Genomic DNA, 10,883 nt, shown 5'->3' with positions numbered 1-10,883 from the left:
GGACCTCTGATTATAAAAGAAAAAGAAAGATTCTCCCAACAGTTATGATTAAGTTTAGTCCAACTTACGTTATAGGGAAGAGATGGTGGTTTCCCACAAAATATCAAGTTAGTAATGTCATATTTCCTGAACCAACCGAAGAACCATTTCCTTATACAGGAGCTTATAAAGATCAAAATAGTTGGATAAAAATAAAAATAAAAACAGTACAATATAAGTACAGCCCTGTCTTAGGTGTATTAATTATTAAACATAAAAAGGCCGAATAGATGATGCATTCTATTAAACAATGAGCTAGACTCGGTTCACACCACTTCGCTTAAACCGTTGGTGGGAGAGTCATCAATTTTCATGTAATTCATCAATGCTCTGCCTTTTTAAAAATTGATTACATGCTTAAATAAACAAAGGATCTATGTCACAATCACACACTGTATAAAAATATTAATTCTCCTCAATGAAGATACACTCAGACGCAACTCTTTGGAGTCTGTGTCTGTCTGTCACTTGGCCGACTCCTTGCCCACCTATCCCGAGATCCCTGTCCCGTCGGTCCCAGTGCTCCGGCTGAGCTGGTCCGTTGCAACTTCCAGCTCTTTCTACTTTCCGTGGAGCTGAGGAATCCAACCCAGGGCCTCATGCATGTGAGGCAAGCACTTTACCACTGAGCCATCTTCCCAGCCCTTATTATTATTTTTAACCCCAGGACTGAAGATAGAACTCAGGGCCTAGATGCTGTTCCTTGGCTTTTCCACTCAGGCCTGGAGCTCTACCACTTGAGCCACAAGTGCCACGTGTGGCTTTTTGGTGGCTCTTTGGAGATAAGAAGTCTCCCCGCAACTCTGGACTGGCCTCCAACCATGATCCCCAGGTCTCAGCCTCCTGAGTGGCTGGGAGGAAAGGCACAGGCCGAGGATGCTCAGCTTGGACCTTAAGCTTGGCTGGTGCTCCTGGCCGTGGCTGGTACCTACGTAGGCAGGTCCAGGCCAGCCTTGCAGGAGGCTCTTACCGGCAGGGCCTGTTGCTGCAGGATCCTGGGGGCCGACTGGTGGTGGTTCTTCTCCAGCTCTGCCCGCAGCCTGGTGTTTTCAGCCAGCAGCACGGAGGAGAGGTCCGCCGGCAGGTTCTCGCCTGTGGGCAGCAGGTGACCACAGATGCGGGATATGGAGGAGGCTGCCAACGTGGCCAGGGGTGTGTGGGCCTGGGCCTTCCTGCCCCCATGTGTCTGCCCTGCTCTGCCTTGAATGAGCTTCCATTGCACTCCTCCTCGGCTCCACACCCTAGGCAAACACCCAGGACAGGTGTGTTGGTGGTTGTGATGTCTTGGTGTGGGAGGGGCCTGCAGAGGACGAGGCGGAGGAGCCGGCCTTGAGCTAGCCTTTATAAGCACAGCCCTGAGGCCCGAGGCCGCTGCAGCGCACCTCATGTTTCCCAAAGGCTTTCCTGGGCGCTTGGTCCTGGTGCAAAGCTGCCAGCCCGCCTGGGGCACGCGCCGCCAGAGCCCCGGGCATCCCGGCGTGCCAGGCCGAGGCACGGCCACCCTGTCCACGCCCTGGCCGCGTCCCTTCCACGAGATCCCGTCCCCCGGGGACAATGGCTGGCTGAACCTATTCCGCTTCTGGAGGGAGGAAGGCGCCCAGGGCATCCACCACCACCACGTGCGAAGCTTCCAGAAGTATGGGACCATCTACAGGTGAGCCCGGCCCGCGGGGCTCAGCGCTGTGCTCCTCTCCTCACAAGGATCTGCCCTGGGTCCCCCCACACTGCCTTCTCGTTTACAGAAGGAAAAGGCCTCTGGGTTTCAGGCACTGAAGACTCAGCCTCACCCTGCGCACCCATGCTAGAGATGGGGTGCCCTCCCTTCTTTCCTCCCTCCCTCCCTCCTTACCTTCCTTCCTTCCTCCCATCCTTCCTTCCTTCCTTCCTTCCTTTCTTTGTTCCTTCCTTCCTTCCTTCCTTCCTTCCTTCCTTCCTTCCTTCCTTCCTTCCTTCCTTCCTTCCTTCCTTCCTCCCTTCCTTCCTTCCATCCATCCTATACTGGGGCTTCAATTCAGGGTCTGGGCACTGTCCCTTAACTTTTTCACTCAAGGTTGGCCACTCTGCCCCTTGAGCCACACCTCCACTCTGGCTTTTTGTTGGTAAACTGAGAGATAAGAGTCTCGTGGAGTTTCCTTCCCTGAGCTGGTTTTTTTTCTCAGCTGGTTCTGATCCTCAGATCTCAGCCTCCTGAGTTTCTAGGATTCCAGGCGTGTGCCACCAGACCCGGCCAAGGACAATCTCTCCGCTTTTTTTTTTTTTTTTGATGGGTCATAGGGCTTGAACTCTGAACCTGGGCGCTGTCCCTGAGCTCTTTTGCTCAAGGCGAGCGCTCTACCACTTTTAGCCACAGCACCACTTCCGGTTTTCTGGTGGTTCATTGGAGATAAGAGTCTCACGGATTTTCCTGCCCAGGCTGGCTTTGAACTGTGATCCTCAGATCTCAGCCTCCTGAGTTTCTAGGATTCCAGGCGTGAGCCACTAATCCTGGCTGAGGACACGCTCTCTTAATACTTCTTCTGCACTCTGGTCTTCAGAACGGCTGTAAATGAAGTTTGTGAAATCCCACAGTCAGGGAGAAGACCCTGGCTCTGTTCCCTCTTCCCCTCTGGGCCAGTTACACTCCTCGGCTGTGGGGTGGGGTGCTGGCTCCCCTTCCGTACACCAGCAGCTGCTTCTGCTCCTGTCTTTGCAGGGTCTGGAGCCTCTGCTGTGCAGCCTTAGGCGGTGAGGCCTCAGGGTCTATGGCTTGTTCTGGTGTAGCAGGGTCTAAGGTCGGCCATCTTCAAGCTCTGTGTGTGTGTGTGTGTGTGTGTGTGTGTGTGTGTGTGTGTGTGTGTGTGTGTGTGCCAGTCCTGGGGCTTGAACTCAGGGCCTGGGTACTGTCCCTGAGCTTCTTTTGCTCAAGGCTGGGCACTCTACCACTTGAGCCAGAGCACCACATCTGGCCTCTTCTGTGTATGTGGCACTGAGGAATCGAACCCAGGGCTTCATGCATGCTAGGAGAGCACTCTACCACTGAGCCACCTTCCCAGCCCAGGGCGCCATGTTTGGAGGCTGTGCGTTCACAGAACAGGGTGGAGGTTCTGTTCGCAGGCCAGCATGCTGCCTCCTCTCCACCATGAGGCCCGCTGGTCACCAGAGCCTTGGGTTGTGGCCCAGGGACTGGGGAGCTAGTTCTAATCTACTTGGAAAAGCATGGAGAGAATTTTCTGGAAGGTTGTAGGCAAGCCGAAGACAAGACTGGTGGAGGCAGGTCCCAGGCTCTGGGTGACACAGCACAGTGAGCATGGAGAAAAAGCCGGGCGCCGGTGCTCACGCCTGTCATCCCAGCTCCTCAGCAGGCTGAGATCTGAGGATGGTGGTTCACATCCAGCGTGGGCAGGCACGCTCCCTGGAGATGAGACTCTCTCCTGTCCCTCCAGGGAGAAGCTTGGGAACATAGAGTCTGTGTATATCATGGACCCCGAGGACGTGGCGGTGTTGTTTAAGGGGGAAGGGCGTCACCCGGAGCGCTACCTCATCCCGCCCTGGGTGGCCTATCACCAGTGCTACCAGAAACCCACCGGCGTGCTGCTCAAGTGAGTGCGGGGGGGAGGGTGATCAGGGGGCTGAGAGGGGGGGCTGAGACTCACTCTGATTGAGGGGGGGACAGAGGGGGGCCTTGACTCCCTGGCTGAGCTGACCAGAGACTGTTCATGGATAATGTGTGCGTGGAAGACTCTACTTCCAAACCAACCAGGAAGAAGCTGGGCTGGAGGCGTGGCTCAAGTGGCAGAGCCTCAGCTGAGCAAGGAAGCTGAGAGCGCACGGGGCCCTGAGTTCGAACTTCAGTACCAGCCCACGGGCACACAGGCACACGCGTGCACGCGCACATGCACACACACTCCATTTCCCGCTTGCAGTGCGCACAGCAGAGTTGGGAGGCAGTGCACTTGGGTTATTATAATCATAATTATTATTATTATTTTATTCTCTCTCTTATTGGCCAGTCTTGGGGCTTGAACTCAGGGCCTGGATGCTGAGCTCTTCAGCTCAAGGTGAGCGCTCTACCACTCGAGCCACAGCTCCACTTCCAGTTTTCTAGTGGTTGATTGGAGATACAGACTTGTCCCATGGCCGGGCGCTGGTGGCTCCCGCCTGTAATCCTAGCTACTCAGGAGGCTGATATCTGAGGATCGCAGTTCAAAGCCAGCCCGGGCAGGAGAGACCATGAGACTCCTATCTCCAATAAACCACCAGAAAGCTGGAAGTGGCGCTGTAGCTCAAGTGGTAGAGTGCTAGCCTAGAGCTGAAGAGCTGAGGGACAGCGCCCAGTCCCAGAGTTCAAGCCCCAGAGACAAAAAAAAAAAAAAAAAAAGACTTGTCCCATGGACTTTCCTGCCCAGGCTGGCCTCGAACCGTGATCTTCAGATCTCAGCCTCCTGAGGAGCTGGGATGACAGGCGTGAGCCGCAGCGTTCGGCTGTCTCCTCCTCTTGCTCTCGGGGCCTGGCCCAGTCTGGGGGTGAGGGGTGGGGGTCAGGCCCAGAGTCTCTGATTCTGGGGCCCTGGGGGTGGGCTGTCCTGCTTCTTCAGGAAGTCGGAGGCCTGGAAGACAGACCGCATGGTCCTGAACCAGGAGGTGATGTCTCCGGAGGCCATCAAGAACTTCGTGCCCATGATGGAGGCCGTGTCTCAGGACTTTGTCAGACTGCTGAACAGACGCGTGAAGCAGCAGTGCTCCGGAACCTTCTCAGGGGACCTCAGTCACGACTTGTTCCGCTTTGCCTTCGAGTGTAAGGGGCTGGGCTGGGGAGGGGTGGGGTCCCCTCTCCCCGGGACCTCGCTCATCTTACCCTGAGTCCCTGCTCAGACCCCGCAGGACCTGTATCTGCATGGCTTTCTAGAGATTGTGTGGTCAGGGGCTGGGGGAGGGGGGTAAAGGCGGGGTGCTCTGAGCTTGGTATAATTCACACTCTTTCCCAGTCAGACTGAGTCTTGGAAAATGGATTACCCAAGGATTTGGGCCCTTAGTCTCCCTTCCCACTTATGGAGAAAGTGTATAGCTAATCTAGTCAATCAATAAGGCACTCTCCTAGCTGGGTGCTGGTAGCTCATGCCTGAGATCTGAGGATCGCCATTCTAAGCCAGCCCAGGCAGGAAAAATCTGTGAGACTCTTTTTTTTCTGTCTGTCCTGGGGCTTGAACTCTGGGCCTGGGCGCTGTCCCTCAGCTCTTCAGATCAAGGTGAGTGCTCTACCACTTGAGCCACAGCGCCACATCTGGTTTTCTGAGTGGTTTATTGGAGGTAAGGATCTTAAGGACTTTTCCGGCCCAGGCTGGCTTTGAACCCCGATCTTCAGATCTCAGCCTCCTGAGCAGCTAGGATGACAGGCGTGAGCCACCGGCGCCCAGTGTCTGTGAGGCTCTTATCTCCAATAAACTACCAAAAAGCCGGATGTAGATCTGTGGCTCAAGTGGTGGAGCCTGAGCCTTGAATGAAAAATCTCCAGGGACAGCGCCCAGGCCCCGAGTTCCAGGCCAGGCGCCGTGGGAGGGCTGCGGTGGAGGCTGGTGGATAGGAGGCCAGGGGCTCCCCTCACCTCGGCCTCCGCCGTCCCTTCCCCGCAGCGATCACCTCCGTCATATTCGGGGAGCGGCTGGGCATGCTGGAGGAGATAGTCGACCCGGACAACCAGAGGTTCATCGACGCCATTGAACACATGTTCCACAGCAGCGTGCCCATGCTGCACCTGCCGCCCGGCCTCTTCCGCCTCCTCCGCACCAAGATCTGGAAGGATCACAAGGAAGCCTGGGACACGATTTTCAACAAAGGTGGGGGCTCGCGCTGCTCCCCTCCCTGGGACACACAGGGAGGCTGGGGGGAGGGGCTGCTGGGGCCTGGAGGAATCTAAGGTCCCTTGGGTCCCTTCTGCCCACGTGACCACGGGCAACCCTGTCCTCCCCCCAAGATGCCATCAAGGCTGTAAAGATGGGGTGGTGGGGAGGCAGACGCCCTTGGCCTCACGCCTATCATCCTGGCTACTCAGGAGGCTGAGATCTGAGGATTGAGGTGCAAAGCCAGCCCAGGTAGGAGAGTCCATGAGACTCTTTATCTTCAATGACCCATGAGAAAACCGGAAGTGGCGCTGTGGCTCAGAGTAGGTGAGCACTGGTCTGGAGCTGAAGAGCTCAGGGACAGCGCCTAGGCCCTGAGTTCAAGCCCCACAATGGACAAAACATAAGGGAGGAGGGAACTCTCCTAGAAAGATCAAAGGACTGGCTCAGGTGGTAGAGCACCTGCAAGGGGGAACGCAAGGAAGAGAATTAAACGATAGCTACGAAGGCTCAGCACAAAGTAGCAGCTCAGTGACACGGCCGCCCCTGCCCCGGCCCTCCCCTGTCATCCGCAGCCAGCAACTACACTCAGAACTTCTACCTGGACCTGAGACGGAGAAGGAAGGTGGACAGGTACCCAGGCGTGCTCCACAGCCTCCTGGAGCAGAACAAGCTCCCGCAGGAGAACATCGAGGCCAATGTCACGGAGATGCTGGCGGGGGGCGTGGACACGGTGAGTCAGGCCCGGCAGCCACCGGGGCCTCCTCAGCCAGGCGCCTCCCCTCCAGCCGTGGGCCCTGAATCTTCCACCAGATCCCCCCCAGCTGCCTCCCTCTCCTGGCTCCAATCTCCTTGAAGAGTGAGGCCCAAGGGTCTGAGGCTCATCAGCCTTCTTATTTCCTGTGTTGGGACCCAACGTGGACAGGGAGGTGCAGGCTCTCTGTGTGTGGGTGTGTCTCTGTACTGAGACTTGAACTCAGGATCTGGCGCTCTACCACTTGAGCCACATCTTCATTTCCAGCTTTTTGCTGGTTCCCTGGAGTGAAGAGTCTCATGGGCTTTCCTGCCCCGGCTGGCTCTGAACTGGGATCCTCAGATCTCAGCCTCTTGAGGCATGTATACTAGGTGTGAATGGGAGTTCAGAAGGAGGGCCTAGGGGCTCTCCAGAACATTCCAGCCTTTGGAAGTTTTTTGTTGTTGTTGTTGTTTTTTGTCGGTCCTGGGACTTGAACTCTGGACCTGGGCGCTGTCCCACAGCTCTTCAGCTCAAGGCGAGTGCTCTACCGTGCTCTACCACTTGAGCCACAACACCACTGCCGCTTTTCTAGCGGTTTATTGGAGATAAGAGTCTCAGGGACTTTGCTGCCTGGGCTGGCTTTGTTCGGGGATCCTCAGATCTCAGCCTCCTGAGTAGCTAGGATGACAGGCTTGAGCCACCATGCCCGGCCTTGGTAGAATTTTTTTTCTTTTTGTACATTTGCTCTTGGGCTGTAGGCTTTGCCTTTGCAGATGGTGGGAAAAAGTGAAAATGTGAGCCAGGTGCCGTGGCTCACGCCTGCCATCCCATCTACTCGGGAGGCTGAGATGGGAGGATCTGAATTTGAAGCCAGCCTGGGCAGGGAAAGCTGTGAGACTCTGATCTCCAGCAGAACCAGCAGAAAGCCCCGAGTTGAAGCCCCAGGATGGGCTTGTGTGTGCACACACGCGCGCACACACGCACGCACACTCATCCCATGTCTCCTGGCAGACCTCCATGACGCTGCAGTGGCAGCTGTACGAGATGGGCCGCCACCCGAAGGTGCAGGAGCAGCTGCGGAGAGAGGTGCTGGCCGCGCGGCGCCAGGCCGGGGGCAGCATGGCCGCCATGCTCCACCTGGTCCCGCTCCTCAAAGCCAGCATCAAGGAGACGCTGAGGTGAGCCCCGCGGGCCCCTCAGGCCCTGATCCTGGGCCTGGAAGGGATTTCCAAGCCCCAAGTTCAACACCAGCGCCAGCACAGAGTCTGGAAGGGGGAGGGAGACACAGTCCTGCCTCTGTTTACCCCAGGGGTCCTCCCCGGGGGCGGAGGGGAGGAGCAGTCTGCGTCCAGGCTCTGTGTGAGTGTGGGGTGGGGGGGGTCTGTCAGTGTCTGGTGTCTTCTTCCTGCAGGCTGCACCCCATCTCTGTAACCGTGCAGAGATACCCGGAGAACGACTTAGTGCTCCAGAACTACAAGATCCCTGCCAAGGTCGGGGTGCTGGGAACTGGGGCGCTGCCTGTTGTGGGTGGCGGGTGTGATTGGGGACAGATGGGGTGAGGGGGTGGTGGGTGACCCCGAGTGTCATGGAAATCCAAGGAAGGGCCGGACAGGGGGGCTGGGGAGGGAAGTCCTTCCTGTGATCTGCCCAGCTGCTTGGGCCTTCCCAAGGGCTGTGAAGGACAGGGCCTCGTGCAAGGTCACAGGGCCCCCTTCAAGGTCACGCCGTGGCCAGCGAGTCCTCCCCTGGGTCTCGGGGGTGCTGTCAGGCGAGGCCAGCCCCCCTGTGACCTGTGCCCTCTGACCGCCTGGGTCCCCAGACGCTGGTGCAGGTGGCCAACTACGCCATGGGCCGGGATCCCAGCGTCTTCCCCAACCCCAGCAACTTCCAGCCCGCGCGCTGGCTGGAGAAAGACAAGGCGGCCACGCACTTCCGGTTCCTCAGCTTCGGCTGGGGCGTGCGCCAGTGCCTGGGCCGCAGGATCGCAGAGCTGGAGATGGCGGTGCTGCTCATGCACGTGAGTGTGCGCCAGGCCTGCTCCTCCTCCTCCTCCTCCTCCTCCTCCTCCTGCTCCTCCTCCTCCTGCTCCTCCTCCTCCTCCTGCTCCTGCTCCTCCTCCTCCTGCTCCTCCTCCTCCTCCTGCTCCTGCTCCTCCTCCTCCTGCTCCTCCTCCTCCTCCTGCTCCTCCTCCTCCTCCTGCTCCTCCTCCTTGCTCCTCCTCCTCCTGCTCCTCCTCCTCCTCCTGCTCCTCCTCCTCCTCCTTCTCCTCCTCCTGCTCCTCCTCCTGCTCCTCCTCCTCCTCCTGCTCCTCCTCCTCCTGCTGCTCCTCCTCTTGCTCCTCCTCCTCCTGCTCCTCCTCCTCCTGCTCCTCCTCCTCCTCTTTCCCTCCTCCCCCTCCAGCTCCTCCCCTCCCCTCCAGCTCCTCCTCTTCCATCTCCTCCTCTTCCATCTCCTCCTCCTCCTCCTGCTCCTCCTCCTGCTCCTCTTCCTCCTGCTCCTCCTGCTCCTCCTCCTGCTCCTCATCCTCCTCCTGCTCCTCCTCCTCCTGCTGCTCCTCCTCCTCCTCCTCCTGCTCCTCCCCTCCTCCTCCTGCTCCTCCAGCTCCTCCTCCTCCTGCTGCTCCTCCTCCTCCTCCTCCTGCTCCTCCCCTCCTTCTGCTCCTGCTCCTCCTCTCCTCCTGCTCCTGCTCCTCCCCTCCTCCTCATGCTCCTCCAGCTCCTCCCCTCCTGCTGCTACTCCTCCTCCTCCCCATCTCCTCCCCTCCTCCTCCTGCTTCTCCTCCTCCAGCTCCTCCCTCCTCCTGCTCCTCCTGCTGCTGCTGCTGCTCCTCCCCTCCTCTTGCTGCTGCTCCTACTCCTGCTGCTCCTCTCCTCCTGCTCCACCTCCCATCTTCCTGCTGCTCCTGCTCCTCCTTCTGCTCCTCCCCTCCTCTTTCTTCTCGCCTCCTCCTCCTCCTGCTCCACCTCCTCCTTTCCTCCAGTTCCTCCCCTCCTCTTCCTCCTCCTGCTCCTCCTCCAGCTCCTCCCCTCCTCCTCCTCCAGCTCCTCCCCTCCTCCTCCTGCTGCTGCTCCTCCTCTTCCTCCTCCTGCTCCTCCTCCAGCTCCTCCCCTTCTCCTCCTCCTCTGTTCCTCCTCCTCCTCCTCCTGCAGCTCCTCCAGCTCCTCTTCCTCCTCCTGCTCTCCCTCCTCCTGCTCCTCCTCCACCTGCTCCTCCTCTTTCTCCATCTCCTCCTCCATCCTCCTCCATCTCCCCCTCTTCTTCTTCCATCTCCCCCTCCTTCTCTCTCTCCCTCTCCTCCTCTATCTTCCCCTCCTCCAGCTCCCCCTCCTCCTTCTCCATCTCCTCCTCCTCTTCCATCTCTCTTGCTCTCCCTCCTCCATCTCCCCCTCCTCCAGAGCTGCAGATGACTGTGCTCATTGATGTGTGGCTGGGCTGGGCCTGGCCCTGAGGAGTCATCCAGCCATCTCCCAGTTCATCATTCCTCTCTTCTATCTCTTCCCCCTCCCCTCCCCCTCCTGCTCTTCCTCCACCTCCTCCTCCTCTGCCCCAGGAGTACAGGGCCAAGGACATCTGTTTATTTTTATTGTCTGGGTTGGTCATGGAGCTTGGACTGAGGGCCTGGGCAAAGTCCCTGAGCTCTTTCACTCAAGGCCAGCGCTCCACTACTTGAGCCAAGCTCCACGTGTTTTCTGGTGGTTCACTGCAGATAAGAGTCTCACAGAGTTTCCTGCCCCGGCTGGCTTTGAAGTGTATCCTCAGATCTTTGCCTCCTGAATAGCTTGGGATTCCAGGCATGAGCTACTGGTGCTGTCTGTGTGTGTGTGTGTGTGTGTGTGTGTGTGTGCATGTGTGTGTGTGTGTGCACGAGCATGTGTGCATCTGTGTGTGTGAGGGGGCTGTTCACCCCCCTCTGTGGGGACGGGCAGGGTTAAGGTGTGTGGGGGTCCAGGCTTAGGTTCAGCCAACCCAGCAGCCAGCAGCAATCATCTGGGACCCAGGGTGGGGGGCTGGTTTTGGGGTGGTGACCCACTCTTTGGAGCTGGCCCCTGCCTGTGGCTGAGTGGGTGACTGGCTCCCAGGAGAGACACCCCTTCCCTCCCCAGCCCACGCTGTTCCCCCCTCACCCCGTCCCTCGCCCCCAGGTGCTGGAGAACTTCCGCATCGAACTGCAGCAGCTCAGCGAGGTGGGGACCAAATTCAGCCTCATCCTGGTGCCGGACAAGCCCATCCTCCTCACCCTCCTGCCCCTCGCCCCGGCCCCCGCCCCGCCGATGGCCCAGGGGGACCCCTGA

The 10,883-nt window shown here is 58.4% G+C and overlaps 1 protein-coding gene across 1 annotated transcript; it reads left to right on the top strand.

Annotated features, from left to right (window-relative positions):
- The first annotated feature begins 1,424 nt into the window (after positions 1-1,424).
- Positions 1,425-10,883, top strand: LOC122098454 (cholesterol side-chain cleavage enzyme, mitochondrial-like). Its single transcript, XM_042668883.1, has 9 exons — positions 1,425-1,693; positions 3,462-3,617; positions 4,614-4,813; positions 5,649-5,852; positions 6,431-6,588; positions 7,603-7,769; positions 8,003-8,081; positions 8,411-8,608; positions 10,734-10,883. The coding sequence occupies exons 1-9, from the start codon at positions 1,425-1,427 to the stop codon at positions 10,881-10,883; spliced, it is 1,581 nt and encodes a 526-aa protein (XP_042524817.1).

This window comes from Dipodomys spectabilis, unplaced genomic scaffold (assembly GCF_019054845.1).
Source record: "Dipodomys spectabilis isolate Male_0828 unplaced genomic scaffold, ASM1905484v1 ptg000478l, whole genome shotgun sequence".
NCBI classification, from domain to species: domain Eukaryota; kingdom Metazoa; phylum Chordata; class Mammalia; order Rodentia; family Heteromyidae; genus Dipodomys; species Dipodomys spectabilis.
This window is presented reverse-complemented; position numbering and strand designations above follow the sequence as displayed.